Source organism: Mirounga leonina, unplaced genomic scaffold (genome assembly GCF_011800145.1).
Source record: "Mirounga leonina isolate KUSES-001 unplaced genomic scaffold, KU_Mleo_1.0 Mir_200, whole genome shotgun sequence".
In the NCBI taxonomy this organism is placed as follows: Eukaryota; Metazoa; Chordata; class Mammalia; order Carnivora; family Phocidae; genus Mirounga; species Mirounga leonina.
The window spans coordinates 6,799,434-6,822,843 of NW_023270503.1; the positions used below are offsets into that span (position 1 = coordinate 6,799,434).

A 23,410-nucleotide genomic window follows, 5' to 3' on the forward strand; every position below is an offset into this window, starting at 1 on the left:
AACATCCAGTGTTCTATTAAAAGTTGATTTTATCTAAAATACTAACATTTTATTTATGCAGGAATAAAAAATTCTTGTGAACAAAAACCAATTATTCAGACTAAATCTACAAAGACAACTAAGTCAAATGTCAAAGAATTTGGAGCTGAGGAACCCAACAGGAAAAATGCAACATCTCTCATTCTTTTTGAGGAGGTAGGCTTATGGGCATATGTTCATGTTATCTCATAATAAGAACTTATTCAAAAGGTTACTGTATGTGTTACTATAAAGTATTCTAAAATAGCCAAGGAAGTCAGGAATACTTCTATCTGAGTTTTTTAAAAAATTTTAAAAGATTTTATTTATTTAGAGAAAGAGCGTGTGTGTGTGTGTGTGTGTGCGCGCGCATGAGTGTGGGGAGGGGCAGAGGGAGAGAGAGAATCTCAAGTGGACTTTTTGGGAGAGAGTGTGCAAGAGAGAGCATGAGCTGGGGGAAAGGCAGATGGAGAGGGAGAGGCAAACTCCCCACTGAGCAGGGAGCCCGATGCGGGGCTCAATCCCAGGACCCTTGGATCATGACCTGAGCCGAAGGCAGATGCTTAACGACTGAGCCACCCAAGCGCCCCTGAATTTATGAAATTTATGAACAGTATGAATTCAACCCACATTGAAAGCCTAAAATGTTTTACACTATTAAAAGTAAAAAAAATTGGGGCGCCTGGGTGGCTCAGTCGTTTAAGCATCTGCCTTCAGCTCAGGTCATGATCCCAGGGTTCTGGGATCGAGCCCCGCATTGGGCTCCCTGCTCAGCAGGAAGCCTGTTTCTCCCTCTCCCACTCCCCCTGCTGTGTTCCCTCTCTCGCTATGTCTCTGTCTGTCAAATAAATAAAATCTTAAAAACATTTTTTTCATAAATTCATAAATTTTGTCTCTAGCAGACATACAGTGTATCTAGTATATATACAGAACCTATCCAGTAAATGTTTTGTTACTCAATACAGTATTATTCTCATAAATGGCTCTTAGGTTGATGTTATTTTTGAAGAAGATGCTGGGTTTTTGAATGCAATCAAAACGTTCATGGCAACAACTAAAAGACCTGTGATCCTTACTACTAGTGGTAAGTAACAGTGATTTTACAACTAATTACTTTTGGTTAAAATATTTTGAGAAAGCTTCTCATTTTAGTTAGAAACGTTCCTTTAAAAGTCTGCTAGTAAATTAAGTCTTTTTTTCTAAAATTTGGAGGCTCCTAGATCATTTTTAAATGAAGAATTATTTAAATTTGCTATTGATTCACAGCCTTGAGTAATTATAAAATTACTACATTACCCTGTGAATAGCTGTGGTGTGGAAATTGGATACTACTTTGAATCATTGTGTTAAGTATTAGATATTTAGGATGCTTACAACAGCCTAGAATGCAGGCAAAGAGATTTATGAACTATTCAGGAAAGGGGTTTTGGTAGGGGCGGTAACAGAGCCTTCTCTTTGCCTCTTCCTCATACTTAGATCACCAAATGTTACTTGTCAGAATTTTTTATGGAGCTCAACCTTTCTGCAGTGCCTTAATATTGAACTTAGCCATTCCTTATCCCCTGAGAACACTTCCATGTGGATTATTGCATATTTTAAAGTACATAGCCTAATGGAATTAGTCCACCTTCTTTTTTTTTTTCTTAAGATTTTATTTTTTAAGTAATCTGTACACCCAATATGGGGCTTGAACCCACAACCCTGAGATCAGGAGTAACATGCTCCACCGATGGACCCTGGAATTGGTCCACCTTCCTAATAATTTGCATTCAGTGTTCAATTTTGAGAGTCATTGTTTTCTAATATTTTTCATTGCACATATTCAGTCGCATCTCTCTGCTATGGATTTCTATAGGAAAAAGTATTTATGTTAGACTCTACTTAAAATTAACAGCTCATTTGACTGTTAATGATTATACTTAAAAATATTGAAATAAATCGTATTAGTCAAGGTTACATGATAATTTAATTAAAAGATCAAAAGTTACTTTAGGTCAAGACAGAAATTCAGTTCCTTAGTGATTTTTTTTTTTTTAATTTTTATTTATTTATTTGAAGAGAGAGATACAGTGAGAGAGGGAACACAAGCAGGGGGAGTGGCAGAGGGAGAAGCAGGCTTCCCGCCGAGCGGGGAGCCCGATGCGGGGCTCGATCCCAGGACCCTGGGATCATGACCTGAGCCGAAGGCAGACGCTTAACGACTGAGCCACCCAGGCACCCCCAGTTCCTTAGTGATTTATAATTTAAATGATATTTTCATTACCAATGAAATATAGAATATTTTCATAGAAAAAGTAACGGAAAAATTAATTTAGTAGTCTTAATGGTTTTTTTAAATGTTTTTTTCCTATAGATCCAACATTTAGTTTAATGTTTGATGGCTGCTTTGAAGAAATTAATTTCAGTACTCCTTCGCTTGTAAGTTTTCATTTTGTTCATAAATCATGTCACAATTCTATACAAGGTGGTTTCTTGTGATAGTGCCGGTGTATCTTCCGTACACGGTTGAATGGGAGTTAAGAGCGAGTATCTCTGCCTTGTTTCTGAATTTGAGGCTAAAGTAGGCATTCTTTTAGCATTAAGTGTGATATTAGCCATATATTTTCATATATGCTCTTCATCAGTTAGCTGTGTTTTTATTGTGAATGGTGTTAAGTTTTGTCAGATACTTTCAATCTTTCAAGGCAATCATACGGTTTATCTTTTTAGTTCTATTAATATGGCGACTGATGTTAGTTGTTTTTTAAAATCAGCAGTCTTGCATTCTTTTTTTTTTTTTTAAGATTTTATTTATTTATTTAACAGATAGAGACACAGTGAGAGAGGGAACACAAGCAGGTGAGTGGGAGAGGGAGAAGCAGGCTTCCTGCCGAGCAGGGAGCCCGATGCGGGGCTCGATCCCAGGACCCTGGGATCATGACCTGAGCCGAAGGCAGACGCTTAACGACTGAGCCACCCAGGCGCCCCTCAGTCTTGCATTCTTAAGATAATATGGTCATGATGTGTTATGTCTTTTTGTAGTTCTGGATTTGATTTGCTCATATATTGTTATGGACTTTCGTATCTGCGTTTATGAAGGATGTTAGTGGGTGGTTTCCAGGCCATTTGAAATGGATTAGGACATAGATTTTAGTAGTTTCTTCAGAAATAATATGCATTCTTAGTTTTTCATAGTGTATATTTTTTTAAGATTTTCTTTATTTGAGAGAGAGAGAGAGCACAAGTGGGGGGTGGGAGGCAGAGGGAGAAGCAGACTCCCTGCTGAGCAGGGAGCCCTCAATCCCAGGACCCCAAAATCATGACGCAAGCCAAAGGTAGAAGCCCAACCAACTGAGCCATTCAGGTGCCCCAGTTTTTCATAGTGTATTTAGGGTTAGTATTATACTAATTTATAGAGAATCTAAGAACCTTGCAAAGATATCAGTCCATTTACCATCCCTCTCTCATATGCTTTAGTTTTCAGATGTTTTACATTTACACATTATAAACTCCCCAATATAATGCTCTGCTTTTTTGCTTTAGCCAGCCATGTGTGTTTGAAAGAAATTAGGAGAATAAAAAGTTGACTTTTATGTTTACCTATATACTTATAATTTCTAATATACTTCATTCCTTCCTGAAGATCTGACTTTTTCTTTGATTTTGTTTCTCTTCAGCCTGAAGAATTTCATTAACAATTTTTATAGAGCTAGTCTGCTGGCAGTGGATTATATTAGGTTTTGTTTACTTGAAAATGTCTTTATTTTTACTTCATTCTCAAAGAATATTTTCCCTTGGCATAGAAATCTGGGTTCTCAGTTTTTCCATCAGTACTTCTTTTTGTAAGTAGGCTCCACACCCAGCATGGGGTTTGAACTCACCACCCAGAGATCAAGTGTCGCATGCTCTACCAACTGAGCCAGCCAGGCACCCCTGTATCACTACTTTAAAGATGTCATTCCATTTTCTTTTGGACATTGGTATTTCTGATTATAAGTCACCATTTTTTTTTTTTTTTGCCCCCTATGTAGTATGTCATTATTTTCCCGATGGCCTTCAAGATATTCTCTTTAGTTTTCTTTTCTTTCATTTTTTTTTTTTTTAAAGATTTTATTTATTTATTTGAGACAGCATGAGAGAGAGAGCACAAGCAGGGCGGGAGGGGTAGAGGAAGAAGCAGTCATCCCACTGAGCAGGGAGCCCAATGCGGGGCTCGATCCCAGGACCCTGGGATCATGACCTGAGCCGAAGGTAGGCGCTAACCGACTGAGCCACCAAGGTGTCCCTAACTTTAGTTTTCAACAATTGCCTGTGATGTGCCTAGGTGTTATTTTTCTTCATATCTGTCCTGCTTCTGGTTGTTGGATATCTACAATCCATAAATATATGTCATTCCTATAAAAAAAAAAAAATAAGAAAAAAAAAATAAATATATGTCATTCCTTCAATGAGGTTCACTTTTAAACTTATTTTTTCAAATTTATTTTATGCCCATTTTCTCTTTCCCTCTTGGGAATTTAATTATACGTATGTTAGACATTTTACATTGTCTCCCATGTCGCTGAGGCATGCTGTTCTCCTCCCCCCCTAACTTTTCTGTTTGTACTTTTGATTTGATCATTTGTATTGATTAATCGTCAAATTTACTGCCATTTTTTTCTGCCACCTCCATTCTCCTATGAGGCCCATCTAGTAAAATTTTTATTCTGATATTATGATTTTTAGTTTTACAATTTCTGTTTGCTTCTTTTTATGGCTTCTGTTTTTCTGCTGGGCTTTCTTATTTGTCCATTATGTTCTTTAAGCATAGTTTTACTAGCTGTTTTAAAATTCTGCTAATTCTAGGTCGCCTGGGTGACTCAGTTGTTAAGTGTCTGCCTTCGGCTCAGGTCATGATCCCAGGGTCCTGGGATCAAGCCCCGCATCAGGCTCGCTGCTCAGCAGGAAGCCTGCTTCTCCCTCTTCCACTCCTCCTGCTTGTGTTCCCTCTCTCTCTGTCTCTCTCTCTGTCAGATAAATGAAATCTTAAAAAAAAAAATTCTGCTAATTCCAATATCTTCGTCACCTTTTGTTTTTATTAACATATAACATTATTGTTTCGGGGTACAAGTCTATGATATATCAGTCTTACACAATACACAGTGCTCACCATAACACACACCCTCCCCAATGTCCATCACCCAGCCACCCTATCCCCCCACCCCCCTCCCCTCCAGCAACCCTCAGTTTGTTTCCTGAGATTAAGAGTCTCTTATGGTAAAAAAAAAAAAAAAAAAGAGTCTCTTATGGTTTGTCTCCCATTTTCATCATCTTGTGATTAAATCTATTGATTGTCTTGTCTCTGAGGAATTACTTTTTCTGTTTCTTTGTATGTGTAGTAGTTTTAGAGTTTTATCCTGTACTTTGCTATTATGTTGTAGCTACTCTGGATTTGGTTCTGTTCCTCTGAATAAATATTCTCCTGTAGTATGTAGCAGCTAAAGTTTCTGTTCAGTTCTTTTAGTTTTAGCTGGGCTGCTTTGAGACAGACCCACACATGTGAAGTTCAGGCATCAACCAGGGATTTGCATTCTTCTTTAGCTAGAATTTGTTTCCTGGACGCCTGGGTGGCTCAGTTGGTTGGGCAGCTGCTTTCAGCTCGGGTCATGATCTCAGGGTCCTGGGATCGAGTCCCATGTTGGGCTTTCTGCTCATCGGGGAGCCTGCTTCTCCCCTGCCTGCCATTCCCCCTGCTTTTGCTTGCTCTCTTGTCTCCTCGCTCTCTCTCTTTCAAATGAATAAATAAAATCTTAAAAAAAAAAAAATTTGTTTCCCTACTTTCATAGACATCCTCTCTCACTTTCCAGCTATTGCCAGCATCCCAAACTCTGTCCTCTGGTTCAAGCCAGTAACACTGTGAGTTTCTGCCTGAGTTTTAGCCACCACTGCTGCATCCTGTCCTAAGTCAGAAATCAATTGAGGGGGGGGGGTGAATTCACCCAGGGCCATTTTCTTTTGTCTAAGTGTTGATTTTCCCTTCAGTTATCTTCTGCTTTTGGTTACTGTCTTGTGCCTTCAAATAGTTTGTTTTTTATACTTATTTGTAGCTGATTATTGAGTTTATCATTATTACTGATGGCAAGATTTGTCTGATAGTAGGTACTTCATTATTGAAAGCAGAATTCTTAGTTTGTGGGAAGCAGAAGTCCCAGAAGTATGCAGGAGTACTGTATGTGCATAGAATGAGGTCAAAGATTTATTATTTTTTTTAAAGATTTTATTTATTGGGGCACCTGGGTGGCTCAGTCGTTAAGTGTCTGCCTTTGGCTCAGGTCATGATCCCAGGGTCCTGGGATCAAGCCCCGCATTGGGCTCCCTGCTCTGTGGGAAGCCTACTTCTCCTTTTCCCACTCCCCCTGCTTGTGTTCCCTCTCTCACTGTGTCTCTCTCTCTCAAATAAATAAAATCTTAAAAAAAAAATAATAAATAAAATAAAATAAAATTGCCTTCAGCGTTCATGGAAAATCTCCCATAAAAGTTTCATTGCTGTTTTAGATTGTATACAGTTACTAAAATAAGTATATGTAAAATATTTTTAATTTGGAAGTATATTCCTTTATTATATTTGTCTAAATCAGTTTCATTCTCAAGAGCTAAGATAGTGTGAATTTTAGTGAAATTTGTCCTACTTTTAGATGTGTATTACTGATGTATTTCTGTTAACTGTGCATTTCACCATGTTTCTTTTTTCTTTCTCTCTTTCTCTTTTTCTCAGCTAAATGTTGCCAGCTACCTACAGATGATCTGCTTGGCTGAGAACTTTAGAACTGATGTGAAAGACTTTGTAACATTGTTAACTGCAAATACTTGTGATATCAGAAAAAGTATCCTTTACTTACAATTCTGGATTAGAAGTGGAGGTGGATTTTTAGAAGAAAGGCCATTATCCCTTTGTCGTAAGTTGATCTGTTATAAAAGAAATTTCTACAGTGGGACCCTATGTTAAAGTACATGCTATACCAAAATGTCTGAAAGATTTTAAAATTTTTGAGCATAAACATATGTATAAACATACATATGTCAACTGTGTTGGTGAAAATTTTATAAACATTAAATGTGGGTAAATAGAGTTAAACTGCACACGGAACAAATTGTTATTTATAAATTTATTAGCATGCTTTCTTTTTTTATTTTTTAAGATTTTATTTATTTTAGAGAATGAGCATGTGCACAAGCGGGAGGGGCAAAAGGAGAGGGAGAGAGAATCTCAAGCAGACTCTGCTGAGCATAGAGCCCGACGTGGGGCTCAACTCTAAGCATCAAGAGTAGGATGCTTAACTGACTTAGCCACTCAGTTGCCTTGTAATCATAGTTTCTTATAAACAAATAGAATGATATTTAGCAACTAGCTTCCTTTTTTTACTTATTAAAAAACACTGGTGATTTTTCCATATATATATAAATTATTTTTATATGACTGTAAGTTCTCTTTTAGCTTCTTCAATAGTCTATAATTCTATTTTTCATAAGAACTTTATCATTTCAGAAATGTTTTATTTCTTATCGATCTTCAGTCATTGTTACCTAATTGAAGTCACAGACATTTATTGAGGACTTTCTCCATGCCAGGTCCTGTGTTTACATGAATAAGACATGGTTCCTTCCCTGAAGAAGTTCATAGTTTGTGGTTTTCATGCTCCATAGTCACAGTTCTGTAGTTACAGATCCTGCTCTGGGAAATACACAAATATTTAAATAAAACCAAGGTGAAGTTCTGTAATATTAATCCCCTGTCAAGTTTGTTTTTTCTTTGATCAGTTCAAAATTTTAATACGTTTTTCTTTTTCAGAGTAGCAATCATATATATTTAATTCATTGTGAACTTATATCTTTAACTGTTTCTTAGATGTAAATATGATAAATAAGAAATGGGAAATAACCTTTTATAAAAAACAAATTAGTAACTATTGCCATACTGTTGGATATAAAATGCTATACCAGAAACTTTAAAAGATAATAAGTATAGCATTATTTCTTTTCTTGAAGATTTTTTTTTTTTTAAGGTTTTATTTATTTATTTGACAGAGAGACACAGCGAGAGAGGGAACACAAGCAGGGTGAGTGGGAGAGGGAGAAGCAGGCTTCCTGCTGAGCAGGGAGCCCTATGCGGGGCTCAATCCCAGGACCCTGGGACCATGACCTGAGCCGAAGGCAGACGCTTAACAACTGAGCCACCCAGGCACCCCTTTTCTTGAAGATTTTATATGCATTTTCTTTCTTTCTTAAAAAACACAGATACGTACTCATTGGAAATTCAAACAGTGCAGAAGTATATAAAATAAAAAGTAAAAGATTTTCCCCACTTCTTAAAGTTAGCCACTGTGAGAGCTTTATCTATGCATGTACAAATATCGCTACCTACTTATTTAGCAAAATTAACCAATACTATGTATATTGTTAATCAATTTGCTCTTTTTTACTTGAGAATTTATTGTTAGTACGTGCAATTCTAGCCCTCTATTTTTCACAGCTGCATGCTATTCCATAATAGGGAATGGATGTAACATAATTAACCATTACTTATTAGAGGAAATTGAGGTTTTCTTCAGTTTGTCATTAAACTATGCATTGAATATCTATACACATATCCTTTAGCACATCTGTGAGTACTGCTGTTGGAGAGAATTCTAGAAGTATTGTTGCTGGCCAAAGGCTAGAATACATTTTACATTCCGATAGGTATTGTCAGGTTGCCCTCCCAAAGATGATTGTCCTGATTTATGTTCCCATGAACAGTTTATGATGGCTTTTTGATGTATGCCTCTGAGAAAACTAGGTTACCAGTTGTTTTACTTTTGCCAATTTAAAAGGTGAAAAGCGGTATCTTATTTTAATTTGCATTTCCATGATCACTAGTGAAATCGCACATCTTTTTATGAGTTTATTAGATATTTGTTTTTCTTCTGTGACTTGTCTGTTCATAGTCCTTTGCACTTTTTTCTTTTGGATTGTTTTATAAGCCCACCACCAACCTCTTACCCCCGTATGCTAAAAATAATGTTTGTATTGTAATTTTTATGAGTTAAATACATATGTGGAGAAGAACAAAATGGGAGTATAGGTCCAAAAGATGCCAGAGGATCTTAGATTTTAAATAATTGTTTGATACAATTTATTAAAAATATAGATGGTTTTCTTTTATTAATTTTGTAGGAGGAACTAGCAGAAACATTCAACTTGTTTGCTCTGAAGATGGCCCTGATTCCAAAAATAAACCTAAAAATACTAAAAGGAGTCCTATAGACCTTCCCAAATGTGACACTGGCTGTGTTGAGACCTTGTTTGGCCTTAAGAACATTTTTTCCCCATCTGAAGATTTATTTTCATTTCTAAAGGTATTTTCAGTATCTAGTGTGGGATATCAAATACGTATTCCTTTTCATATTCCTAACACTCCCATCTTTTGAATCTTAAGGTTAACTTAAATTTGCCTGTAATTTTTATAGGCTTTAGATTTCTGATTTTAGCATACTGTACAATTTGACAAATGGTGCAGCGACAAATAAATGTATATTATAGGATTTAGACTAGAATTTAGAAAGATTTCAGATTAAAAAGACAATTTCAGAAAAGTAGTTTTTAAACAAATGAGCTTCTCACTATTGAATTGGGGTATAAACTATTAGAAAATTTAATTCTTCAAATATAAATAGTCTAAGTTTATTTTTTAGACTCAGAACCATTTTGATGAATTTAGGGAGTACAGGTTAATAAAATTCTGAGAGGTTAGTGACTCATTACTTTTCAGATAGACTAAGGATGCCACTGTATTCATATAGGTAGAAAAGTGTTCAGACTGTGTTCTAACACTTCTTCACTTAAAATTGTTTTTCAGCACAAAGTCAGAACAAAGGAAGAATGGCATCAGTTCATCCAGCTTCTTACAGAATTCCGAATGCAGAATGTAGATTTCTTATATAGTAATCTTGAGTTCATTCTACCACTACCTGTTAGGATCATTCCAGAAACAGAAAACTTTGGTGGTGCATCAGTAAGTGTGGACACCAGTGCAGCAACAAAAAATATGAAATGTCTTGCTAGGAAACATTCTGAAGGAGAGAAGCCATCGAAAAAGCCACAAAAAAAGAAACAAAAGAAAAAGATGGTAACTCTAGATGATAGTGACTTATTTGACACTGAATTGGACTTCTCTAATGAATTTCTTAGTCTTTCCCCTGCACCTTCCTCCTCAAATTCAGAAGAAAGCAAAGCGAGAGACAAAGAAAGGAATCCAGAGACAAAGAAACTGAACAAATGTTTAGAGTCTAACATGGAATCTATTCCTTGTTCTCCTAAAACACCAGCAGAAGAGAAATGTTCTGCTCTTGTTTCTCACTGTTTAAATTCTCTCACTGAGTTCATGGATAACATGTCCTTCTTAGATGCTCTTTTAACTGATGTAGGAGAACAAAAGGAATTTGGTCAAAATGACTTCAGTTGGACAAATGTGAAAAGCGGACTTTGTGATGAGTTTAGTCTGGAGGCCAGTGATGGATGGACTTCTCAGAGCTCTGGAGAATTAAAGGCAGCTGTAGAAGCTCTCAGCTTTACTAAATGTTCGTCTACTATTTCAAAAGCACTGGAAACCTCCTTGAATTCGTGCAAGAAATCAGGAAGAGATCCAACGAAAGAGCTTACTCTTTATGTTTCACAGAAGCGCAGCAATGTATACTTTAGTCAGTCAGCAACTAATTTAGAGTAAGTCTTCCTTTTACTTTTAATTTTCCAATAATAAATGATAAAGAGGAAATGATTAGTTTGTTTTTACTAAATTTGAAATGCTGGGCTTTATTGATCATGGTAAACCCTCAATATTAATAATATAGCTTCTGATAAGACAGGGAGACCAGCCTGATTGCTGGGAAGAAAAACAAGAGAGATTAGGAGACTCCTGAATGACAGGGAATGGGGTTTGGGTTTGCTGGGGCAGATAGCGGGTAGCCATTAAAGATTTTTTTGGTATGGGAGTGACGTGTTGAAAGTAATACAGGAAGTTAACCTGGAATCCGGTTAACCTAGTCTAGACCAGAAGCAAGGAGAAGCAGAGACCAGAAGTTGGTTGTGTTGGGGATTGTTGCATTTTTCTTGGGCAGTAAAAATCAAAAGTAATGCACTACTTTTCATTTACAGCAGTGCCTGGAAGAGGATAGCAGTCATTAAAAGTGTATTTTCTAGCCGATCCCTTCTGAACCTGGGTAACAGACAAGCTAGTATAATTGAGTACTTGCCAACTCTTCGGAACATTTGTAGGACTGAGAAGCTAAAAGAACAAGGAAAAAGTAAAAGAAGGTAAAGGCTCTATATAAAATAACGTTGTAGATAGCTATTTCAAGATTAATAAATATCCTCATCTGATGGTTAAACTGAATTTTTCCTTGTAATTTTGACAGGTTCCTACACTATCTTGAAGGTATTCATCTTAACATTTCGAAAGAGACTGTGAACACTTTGGCAGCTGGCTTCCCTTAATATTCCACATTAACAATGCCTTGTACAGATTATTATGTGTTCCTCAAGATACATTTTTATACTGATTTTCATGGAAGAATTTCTTTCTCTTAATGTACATTTAAAAGAGATTATTTGTATTTTTTTAATTAGTGTGCAAATATTTAAAATGAAAAATTTTGAGTTATAAATTGTATTTATGATTGTGGTGGTATTTTTTTTTCTGAATTTTTTTGGTATTATTTGACTTAGCTTTGTTGTATTATTGCATGTGAGCGAGCTGTTTCTAGAAGGTAGAATTCACTATATTTCTAAAGATGTTTCACTGTTAAATTAATCCATAATTTTTCTCTTTCCTGTTACCTTTAATCCACTTCTCTCCAACCCAACTGTCAGTACTCTGTCAAGTTGTATATATGAATCATCTAGGGTGGTAATCTAGTTAACACAGTACAAAATTATGTAATACATGAGAACTTCCTAGGGAAGAAATTATATTTCATTTTTCAAAAAGTACCATCTTCCTGATAAATTTATTTTTAGTGTATTCCTCCAGCACATATTGCCATTGAATCATTGAATGTTGACAAAGGGAAAACAAAATTATGAACTGTCGTTTTCATAAATCTTTTTTAGCAACCATTCATATGTGATTGCTTGTACATTTTGCCAACTCACATCATTTGCCTTGTACATTTTTCTTGTACTTTTATATCAGCGATGTTTTATTTCATAAAGATATTAATGATGTTAATATATCTATTTTGGACAAACTGCTATTCATTAAAATTGTAACAGAGGATTCTACTATGGACTTTCTACATCATAATCATTTCCACTTAAGGTTGTTTTTGGAGAAAGTATGTATTTTTAATTACAAGATTTTAAAATCCCACATTTCACTTAAAATCATTTTTGCAATCATATAATCAGATATATCTGAAAATGGTTTCCTATTTCAAATGTTTATATTATGTATTAGCCTAGAATTCAGTTACATTATCTGGTAAATTATATATTTACCTCAAAGGTAAGCATCCTAATTTTGTACAGATGGAAAATATTGATGTATACCTGTTTACAAATGTGTATGAAGGTATGTTTTTACCTCTTACTTGCTCAGTCTACTTTTTCGTTGATAGTATATTGACTTAATTAAAGGTTAAAGCTAAAAGACTTAATGCAATATTTAAATAGGTGGTCCAGATGTAACCATCTGGGTAAATATGGATATTTTATAGGTTTGGATATAGGCTGTATCTTACAGGTTTCATCCTTGTACAAAAGAATAGATCTGAAGTTCTGTGGGTTTTTTTTTTAAGTATATGGATTTTCTTCTATTCTATTCTATAACGCATACCTAGCGTTCACTATTTGTAGAGCACTTACCTGTTAATTTGGTCTTATTATTAGAAAATTCTGGTAATAGAGAATCAAAGTAAAATAACTTTAGAATTGGGGCGCCTGGGTGGCCCAGTTGTTAAGCATCTGCCTTTGGCTCAGGTCATCCAGGGTCCTGGGATCGAGCCCCACCTTGGGCTCCCTGCTCAGCAGAGGCCTGCTTCTCCCTCTCCTGCTCCCCCTGCTTGTGTTCCCTCTCTTGCTGTGTCTCTGTCAAATAAATAAATAAAATCTTTAAAATAAAAAAATAATAACTTTAGGATTTTATTTAGTAAAATCAAAAATCAAGAAACAGGGGCACCTGGGTGGCTCAGTCGTTAAGTGTCTGCCTTTGGCTCGGGTCATGATCCCAGGGTCCTGGGATCGAGCCCCACGTCGGGATCCCTGCTCTGCAGGAATCCTGCTTCTCCCTCTCCCACTCCCCCTGCTTGTGTTCCCTCTCTCGCTGTGTCTCTCTCTGTCAAATAAATAAATAAAATCTTAAAAAAAAAAAATCAAGAAACAATGGGAATATTTTCTTCCCTAATAGGGACACATTTAAGATTTTCTTTTAGGCTTAGCTTTATTGGGGAGGAAAATATATATATATATATATATATATATTTTTTTTTTTTTTTTAAGATTTATTTGACAGAAAGAGAACATGAGCAGGGTCATCAGCAGAGGGAGAGGGAGAAGCAGGCTCCCGGCTAAGTAGGGAGCCCGATGTGGGACTCCATTCCAGGATCATGACCTGAGCCGAAGGCAGACACTTAACCTACTGAGCCACCCAGGTGCCCCAAAGATTTATTTTAGAGAGAGAGAGAGCACAAACGGGAAGGGCAGGGAGAGGGAGAGAGAATCTCAAGGACCTAGACTCCACCCTGAGCCAGAGTGCAGAGCCCAAAGTGGGGCTCAATCTCATGACCCTGAGATCACAAGATCATGAGCTGAAACCAGGAGTCAGATGCTTAACTGAGTGTACCACCCGGGCACCCCAAAAATTATGAATTCTTAAAGGTTTAGATTCACTTTTGAGATAAAGTAAGCAAATTCTGATGGCTTTCTCAGTACTTAGCATCTTACCCTATAAATGTCTAAAATGAACACATTTTCACTGAAAGCTATTTCCAGAAATATGTGGGAGGTAGAATGTACATATCTGGCATGAACAACTGGATGGTTGGTGAAGCTATTTACCAAAGTATAGAACAATGGCAAGGGACGTGATTTGAAGGAAAGATTATTTGAGATGGATAGTTTGAGATACCTACAACATATGGAAGGTGGAGATGTTTGTGTACAACCATATATATAAATGTAGAGATTTACAAGTGAATGGCAGTAAGTCTAGACTGTATCCCAGATTCCCTAGGGAGTTGGGAGGTTCTGGAAGAAAGGACTTCTACTCATTTTACATATTTGAATGTTTTTCCAACAAGCATATTTCACTCTGTAGATTAAAGGAAAGACGTAATGCTTTGACATCAAAGAGTTTTGGGTTCAGGACTGGTAAGATATGGTGAGGGCCTGAACTAAAGCAAATGTAATACTGGAAAATGTGAGATGTGGTAAAAAAAATTATGGGCTACTTTTCTCAAAAGATGGTCTGTCTAGGGGCATCTGGGTGGTGTAGTCGGTTAAGGGCCTGACTCTTGGTTTCTGCTCAGGTCATGATCTCAGGGTCCTGGGGTGAAGCCCTGCATCGGGCTCTGTACCCATGGTGAAGTCTGCTTGGGATTCTCCCTTCTTCCTCTGCCCCTCCCCCAGCATACTTATTCTCTCTCTCAAATAAATCTTTTTTATTTTTATTATTTTTTTAAGATTTTATTTACTTATTTGAGAGAGAGAGAATGAGAGAGAGCACATGAGAGGGGGGAGGGTCAGAGGGAGAAGCAGACTCCCTGCCGAGCAGGGAGCCCGATGCGGGACTCGATCCAGGGACTCCAGGACCATGACCTGAGCCAAAGGCAGTCGCTCAACCAACTGAGCCACCCAGGCGCCCATCAAATAAATCTTTTTTAAAAAGATGGTCTGTCCCACATGAAAAAGTGCTCAATATCGCTTGGCATCAGGGAAATCCAAATCAAAACCTCAATGATACCACCTCACACCAGTCAGAATGGCTAAAATTAACAAGTCAGGAAGCGACAGATGTTGGCGGGGATGCGGAGAAAGGGGAACCCTCCTACACTGTTGGTGGGAATGCAAGCTGGTGCAGCCACTCTGGAAAACAGTATGGAGGTTCCTCAAAAAGTTGAAAATAGAGCTACCATACGATCCAGCAATTGCACTACTGGGTATTTACCCCAAAGACACAAATGTAGGGATCCGAAAGGGTACGTGCACCCCGATGTTTATAGCAGCAATGTCCACAATAGCCAAACTGTGGAAAGAGCCAAGATGTCCATCGACAGATGAATGGATAAAGAAGATGTGGTATATATACACAATGGAATATTATGCAGCCATCAAAAGGAATGAGATCTTGCCATTTGCAACGACGTGGATGGAACTGGAGGGTATTATGTTGAGCGAAATAAGTAAAAAAGAGAAAGACATGTATCATATGACCTCACTGATACGAGGAATTCTTAATCTCAGGAAACAAATTGAAGGTTGCTGGAGTGGGGGGTGGGGTGGGAGGGATGGGGTGACTGGGTGATAGACACTGGGGAGGGTATGTGCTCTGGTAAGCGCTGTGAATTGTGCAAGACTGTTGAATCTCAGATCTGTACCTCTGAAACAAATAATGCAATATATGTTAAGGAAAAAAAAAAAGAAGGTAGCAGGAGGGGAAGAATGAAGCGGGGGAAATCGGAGGGGTAGACGAACCATGAGAGACGATGGACTCTGAGAAACAAACTGAGGGTTCTAGAGGGGAGGGGGGTGGGAGGATGGGTTAGCCTGGTAATGGGTATTGAGGAGGGCACATTCTGCATGGAGCACAGAGTGTTATGCACAAACAATGAATCATGGAACACTACATCTAAAACTAATGATGTAATGTATGGGGATTAACATAATAAAAAAATATATATAAAATACATCAAAAAAAATTTAAAAGATCTGTCCAAGTAAAATATTTCAAAGTGAAAAAAAAATGTATTAGACAAAGCTTCTTTGTTCTGGGCTGATAGACTAAGTTGATGACAATCGATTCCCTTTTGGGAGCAATACATCAAACCACATGCTACTTAGAGAATTAAGAGGGTTTCATAAGTTGTGTTTTTGATTATATTTAGCATTATTCCCATGATGAGCACCACCCAGAAAAATCATTACTCTCTATTAACAATAAAAGGGTGCAAATCATTAGTATAGGATGGAATTTGCTTTTCAGGGGAGATAACTTTGTTTCTTGTTTTGGCTGTTTAGAGGGCATCTTTAACACTTAAACCCAAAAGGCACAGAATCTCCTAAGATATTTATTGATTTCGCTTATTATTGTGTGAACAATTCAACAACCGAAAGTCTGACTTTAAATACAAACATGTTTTCTTCTCCATAAACATGGATGTTAAAAACAGTTGGCTTTACAGCTTTAGGGCTAATAAATATAAATTAAAACAACCTTGGAGCTCTTTATATTAACCTAAGCGTTTTAAGGTTCAGTGTCAAAAACTGCTAATTCATAGAAGGCAACAGCTTGTAATAATGAATCATATAACTCTTCTGCTCTCTGTTGTTCAGTAGATGAAAACATCTGTCTGTAATGGACGATCTTCTCTGTGGGGAAGACGACCCGAGGCTCTTCCTTCAGAACAGACTCTGAGAGGAACTGCTTCACCAGCTCTTTTCCACTAGTCCGCGTGTCCCCAATCATCAGTTCAAAGTGCTTCCCCACTCCATTTCGATTCATGCTCAGCACCTGATGCTGGCCATCCTGGACAAAGGTTTTGTTTAATAAGGCATACAGCATGGCTTCCATGATATGAAAATGTAACACTACTGGAAACCGAGATGAGTTCTGAATTGAAAGCCCGATTTTTTCCAGAACATAGAAGTCAGCTTTAGGCATCTTTGAAATGACTGAAGAAATCTTTAAAAAACAAAAAGAAAAAATAAGTGAACAGAAATAATTCATTAAGTTTTGTTGTTTGGGTCCCCTCTCCCATTTTTATTTTTAAAATATATAAATTACCTTATACTGCTACTGACAGTTTTGAAGTAACTGAAAAATCAGCATTTTATGGAGGAGTCAGGAGCCAAGTTCTGCTCATGGTTCTATCAGGAATAAGCTGAGCTAAGGCAGATCATTTAGTCCTCCCAAGTACTAGTTTCTTCATCTCACAAATGGGCTTCATTATCTCTAAAATCTGTATTGACTTTAAGATTAGACAACTTAAAACGTTTATTAACCTTTTAAAAATATCTAGGGTAGAGCATAAGGGTTAGAATACCCAGCCTACAATCAGGGGCTCCTGAGTAGCTCAGTTGGTTGACTGCCTGACTCCCATCTCAGCTGAAGTCTTGACCTCAGAGTTTTGAGTTCAAGCCCGATGTTGGGCTCCACAATGGCTGCGGAACCTACTTAAAAAAAAAAAAAAAAAGAAGGGCGCCTGGGTGGCTCAGTTGGTTAAGCGACTGCCTTTGGCTCAGGTCATGATCCTGGAGTCCCGGGATCGAGTCCCGCATCGGGCTCCCTGCTCAGCGGGGGGTCTGACCCTCTTCCCTCTCGTGCTCTCTGTCTCTCATTCTCTCTCTCAAATAAATAAATAAAATCTTAAAAAAAAACAAAAAAGAATATCTAGCCTGCAATCTGCAACTGACTTATCCTGTCAGATGCTTGATTTATACCAGTTTTTGTATGTGTAATTAGGATGGTAATATTACCAATCTCACAAGGTTTTGAAGACTCAAATGAGACAATTAGTGAAGCATTTTGAAAAATAAGCTTAGGGGTGTCTGGGTGTGGCTCAATCGGTTAAGCGCCTGACTCTTGATTTCAGCTCAGGTCATGATCTCAGGGTCCTGGAATCAAGCCCCATGTCCGGCTCCGTGCTCAGCAGGGAGTCTGCTTAAGGATTCCCTCCCTCTCCCCCTATGCTCGCTCGCTCTCTCTCAAATAAATAAAGGGCACTGGGATAGCTCAGATGGTTGAGCATCTGCCTTCAGCTCAGGTCTTGATCCCAGGGTCCTGGGCTCGAGCCCTGTATCGGACTCCCTTCTCAGCAGGGAGCCTGCTTCTCTCTCTGCCTCTCCCCCCTGCTGTGCTTTCTCTCTCTCAAACAAATAAATAAATAAATAAACTTTTCTAAAAAAAATGAAGGGGCGCCTGGGTGGCTCAGTTGGTTAAGCGACTGCCTTCGGCTCAGGTCATGATCCTGGAGTCCTGGGATCGGTCCCGCATCGGGCTCCCTGCTTGGCAGGGAGTCTGCTTCTCCCTCTGACCCTCCTCCCTCTCATGCTCTCTGTCTCTCATTCTCTCTCAAATAAATAAATAAAATCTTTAAAAAAAAAAAAATGAAAAATAAGCTTAAAAATATAGTGATGAACTTCTATAACATTTACAATAATGTCCTTTACCACCAATTTTCTCAGTATCTGCCTTTGATACATTAAGGTATTTCATGAACTAAATGAAGAAAGATTCAATTTTTAAAAATCATAGGTGACGGAAAACATGATAGGAATGGGTGAGTAGGGGCGCCTGGGTGGCTCAGTCAGTTAAGCATCTGCCTTCAGCTCAGTCATGATCCCAGGGGCCTGGGATCAAGCCCCACATTGGGCTCGCTGCTCAGGGGAGAGCTGCTTCTCCCTCTCCTTCTGCCGCTCTCTCTGCTTGTGCTCTCTCTCGTGTTCTGTCAAATAAATAAAATCTTAAAAAAAAAGGAGGGGTGCCTGGGTGGCTCGGTTGGGCGACTGCCTTCGGCTCCTGTCATGATCCTGGAGTCCTGGGATCAAGTCCCACATCAGGCTCCCTGCTCAGCGGGGAGTCTGCTTCTCCCTCTGACCCAAACCCCTCTCATGCTCTCTCTCATTCTCTCTCTCAAATAAATAAAATCTTTAAAAAAAAAAAAAAAGGAATGGGTGAGTAATAAGCACCCAAAGGAAATCCATCCATAGTATTGTACTACATTCCCTTTAGGACTAGAAGATTAAATAACACAAGGAGTTCTAGCAGATAGGGATTTGGAGGTGCAGTTGCTTTACCTCTTGTAAATAGACAGATGATAAGTATGTTCCTTTCATCAACTGGCAACACTCATTCTGCTGCCAGTCCAGCACCGCCAGTTTACGATCCACGTGAGCCCAGGCAATTCTTCGAGTTCCAAAAACGATGGATACGATACTATTAACTGCCTACAACAAAAAGGCTGGTTTAATTACAAGTATAAACATTTTAACAGATACAAAATTTAAGCTATTAACTCAGAATGCCAAATCAGTTTATGTGCTAGAAATATACTGGGGTGCCTGGGTGGCTCAGTTGGTTGAGCATCTGACTCCTGGTTTTAGCTCACGTTGTGATCTCGGGGTCATGAGATCAAGCCCCATGTTGGGCTCTCTGTGGAGCTCAGTGTGGAGTCTGCTTAAGACTTTCTCTCCTTCTGCCCCTACCCCGAGCTCTTTCTCTCTAAAATAAATAAATCTTTAAAACAAAGAAATACACTTCCACTTTATGAACTGAGAATTGTTAAAGAAATGCAGGAATTTTTTATATTTTTTTTAGATTTTATTTATTTATTTGACAGAGAGAGAGACAGGGAGAGCAGGAACACAAGCAGGGGGAGTGGGAGAGGGAGAAGCAGGCCTCCCACCGAGCAGGGAGCCTGATGCGGGGCTCGATCCCAGGACCCTGGGATCACGACCTGAGCCGAAGGCAGACGCTTAACGACTGAGCCACCCAGGCGCCCCAAAATTATTTTTTTTTAATTATTTATTTATTTGAAATAGCATGAATGGGGGGCAGAGGGAGAGGAAGAAGCAGGCTCCCCGCTGAGCAAGGAGCCCGACATGGGGCCTGATCCCAGGACCCTGGGATCATGACCTGAGCCAAAGGCAGACACAACTGACTGAGCCACCCAGGCGCCCCCCAGGAATAATTATTAAAAGATAACCAGTAGCAGTCAGTTTATAGACAAAGAACCTCACCTAGCCCAAGGTAGGCATTAAATATTCCAGTGTTGCTGGGGACTAGATACTGGGAAATAAGAACATAGCCATACGTTATAAGAAATGCCACCACACAACAGGGGTGACGGAGAGACAGCGAGAGAGGGAACATAAGCAGGAGGAGTAGGAGAGGGAGGAGGAGGGTTCCCGCTGAACAGGGAGCCCGATGCGGGGCTCGATCCCAGGACTCTGGGATCATGACCCAAACCGAAGGCAGACGCTTAATGACTGAGCCACCCGGGCGCCCCAAATACAGACCTTCTTTTGATTCTTGAGCTCAACGATTCTCAAGCTTTAGTGTACATAAGAATTACTGAGCCAGGTTGCACACAGTATTTCCTGGGCAACAGATTTTTTTCAAGGACTACTGCATGATTTTCTCCATACAAAATGACTATTTTTTTTTTTTTTGAGGAAAAAAAAAAATAATACTGTATTTGGAAGTCAGTACAATTTTTCTCATCCCATACAAAATGACTTTAGAACCTATCCCTCTAAATAAGATTGCAACTCTGCTATAAGAGTATAAATAGTATTTGTAGCCAAAACTTTGAAGGGAAATCCAAACCCTGAAAATTTTGGTTCAAATATTTTCCAGATCAACTGCAGGAGGAGTTCTGTCCATAGTCCATGAATGGACTTCATGAAACCTACAAGTCCTCTGAAAGTGTATGCAATATTCTATGTAAATGCGCTTTTTTTGGTTGTTTTTCTGAAAACAGTGTCCTTAGCTTTCATCAGGTTTTCAGAAAGTATCCATAATCCTCCCCAAACTGAGAACTACTGGTCCAGAAAGTGTGCTTACTATTGGTACGCAATAAGAGAATATTTTATCACGTACTGCTACATAGGACCTAAGCTCCTACTCCAAGGTTTAACGTTTGATGTGCCAAGTAATTCTAATATTTGTTTTTTAAGACAACACTGAAAAGGATTTGCTTGTAGAATGCCTTTTAAAAGGCGAAAAAGGGGAGGGACAGAAAATAACTTTAAATCCTACTGAAAAGACCAGTATAATGTTCTGAAGTCACTCCCTGGCCATAACCCTCTCTGCATCTTAATTTCTCATTACTCTCAATATAACCCCTCAAGACACGGTCAAATAGCTCCTCAATTCCTCTTAAATAAACCTCGCACAGACCTATTTCTCTACAACTGTTCTTTCTTCCTAGAAAGCCCGCCTCCTCCAACGAGCCTCATTCTCCCTCTCTGAGATCCAGGTTTTGGTCAACTTTTGCCCACAGGTACAGCCCACGGTTCCCTACCCACTTAACTCTCTCTCCATCTCACTCTTCCGTGCTGATCCCATACCAACTAAACTATAAGCTGTCTGCTGCCCAAAATAGTGCTTTGCAAAGTAGGTTCTCAATATGTAGGGAGTAGTATAATGGACATTAAGAAAAACAATATACCTTAAGTCTCTCTCTTTCTATTTCTGGTTTGATGAGCTTTCTCAAGAGCCGGTTGTCCTGGAACTTTCTTTTTTTCCCTCCAGTCTCTGGACAAAGAATGGAGTTACAAATTTGAATGGTAGTTTTATACTGGAACAAGGGCACATTCATTAAACTCTCCAAATTCTGAAATGGCCCAAACTTCTCTCTGTGCTCTATAATATTGACAGATTTTCTTCCACGAAGCAATCTGAAAGTTTCAAGTTCTTTATTAGATGCCGTATTCAACACATGCAAGATGGAAGCCTGCTGCTCTGAAGAGAAGAGCTTGTCAAGTGCGTTTCCAGGTTCCTTTGTATTTTCATCACAAATAGCAGCATTGGGAATAATCTTCTTAGGTGCAGTGGATTTTTTCCGACAGCAGGAATTATGTAGCACCTGGAACAAGGATGACCTGAATGGAACTGGAAAACATCGCCACCTTCCTAAAAGGAAAATTTAGCAAAATGTAAGCTGGAATGTCCTACTTCTTTTTAGTATTAGTTGTGGCTTGACCAGAGCCTTCGCAAAAGGACAGAGGCTTTCCCATAATCTTAGAACTAGTATACCATACTCACAAGAGATGTCTTCTATTTTTTGTGGATAAGTCCTAAGTTTTACTACCTAGAAATTTTATGCCCATAAGAAAGCATGTATTTAAAACAATGATTTCCACTGCTTAACGTTTTTGACATTTTTAACTTTAGAGGGATCTTTCTGTAATTAGTATCTCTTGTTAAGAATATTTTCACTAGGGGCGCCTGGGTGGCTCAGATGGTTAAGACCTTGCCTTCGGCTCATGAGGGGTCCTGGCATCGAGCCCCGCATGGGGCTCCCTGCTCAGCTGGGAGCCTGCTTGTCCCTCTCCCTCTGCCCCTGCTTGCGTTCCCTCTCTCGCTGTGTCTTATGCGGTGGAACCAAATAAAATTAAATTGTATACGTTTATAAGACACGTTCGGGCTGAATGGTAGGTGTAAGGGGCGGTTTTTATTTTCACCGGTACACTTTCCCAGATTTCTACTACTTTCCGCAAGCAGAAAAACAAAACACTACATAAGAAACAATTCTGCAAAACCAATGGGAAGCCACTCGGACACTGCAGCCACAGGAAAATACCACAGCCAGAGGTGAGCAAACGGCTGTTAGCATCTCAACCCTCCGCCCGCCACACAGTCGGGGAAGGGGCCGCTCGCGGACCCCTCGCCCGGGAAGCACAGTCGCTCCGAGGCGCCCCGTCAGCTCAGCTGGGACTCCAAGAAGGACAGCTGGACATGGGACCTGCGGGAGAAGGTACTCCAGGGCCAGAGGCTAAGGACAGGCGGGAAATTAACCCAGTATTCCAGGTACCCTACCTCCCGCCACGAGGAGACTACAGGCGCTCATCGTCCCAGGCAAAGCACTCGGTTCCCACAATCCAATCTTCCTCCACTTCCGGCCCGGTCGTGCTTCGCCTCAAAATGCTCCGCCTGGCGGCGGAAAGGTTCCGGCAGAGTGGCGTTCCGGGGCCGGCCGGAGGTGTGTCCCGCTGAGCAGCGCGTGAGCCAATCCTGCTCTGCGGGCCTCCGGGCGGACTTCCGCCTGGGCGGTGTACCCCGATCCCGAGCCCCTGGGTGGTCTGTAGTTGGCAAGGTCCCTCCTTCAGGGAGCCTCCCTGGGTTTATTCCAGGCCCATGGACTGATAAGTTCCTGTTGTGGCCCTGGCTGGGGGGCAAGGAGCGGAGTCTGGTGGGGAGCGTAGACGGGTACACAAATCACCCTCTCACTAAGCAGAATGGGGTAACCGGGAGAGGCAGGGGTTCAGGGGTTCAGGAAAGGGCGAAGTAGGAGGAGGTGGCTTTGCCATTGAACCTGGAAAGTCGGAGCAGCATTCCATTTGGAAGGGATAGGGGTCGGGCGTGGGGGGCGGGAAATGAGGCTGGCACAACATTTGGTTGGGCCTCGAATGCATAATGAGGTTAGTTGAATAGGGTCAGACCAGAGGTTTGTTACTAGAAAAT

At 39.5% G+C, this 23,410-nt stretch overlaps 2 protein-coding genes across 2 annotated transcripts in view; one reads left to right on the top strand and one right to left on the bottom strand.

The window, feature by feature from the left end:
- The window catches only part of ATAD5 (ATPase family AAA domain containing 5), a 47,306-nt gene extending 35,653 nt beyond the window's left edge, over positions 1-11,653 (top strand). The window contains exons 16-23 of the mRNA XM_035027778.1: positions 62-195; positions 1,009-1,102; positions 2,372-2,436; positions 6,752-6,932; positions 9,190-9,371; positions 9,872-10,734; positions 11,167-11,325; positions 11,427-11,653. Of these exons, the coding sequence (XP_034883669.1) occupies positions 62-195; positions 1,009-1,102; positions 2,372-2,436; positions 6,752-6,932; positions 9,190-9,371; positions 9,872-10,734; positions 11,167-11,325; positions 11,427-11,505 (1,757 nt within the window). The 3' untranslated portion in view covers positions 11,506-11,653. The remainder of the gene's footprint in view (positions 1-61; positions 196-1,008; positions 1,103-2,371; positions 2,437-6,751; positions 6,933-9,189; positions 9,372-9,871; positions 10,735-11,166; positions 11,326-11,426) is intronic.
- Positions 11,654-16,276: 4,623 nt separating this feature from the next.
- TEFM (transcription elongation factor, mitochondrial) lies at positions 16,277-22,855 on the bottom strand. Its single transcript, XM_035027779.1, has 4 exons — positions 22,766-22,855; positions 21,396-21,859; positions 19,021-19,170; positions 16,277-16,906 (listed from the first exon to the last, which is right to left on the bottom strand). Exons 1-4 carry the CDS (start codon positions 22,794-22,796, stop codon positions 16,469-16,471), a joined length of 1,083 nt encoding a protein of 360 aa, XP_034883670.1. The 5' UTR covers positions 22,797-22,855; the 3' UTR covers positions 16,277-16,468.
- Between the last annotated feature and the right edge of the window lie 555 nt (positions 22,856-23,410).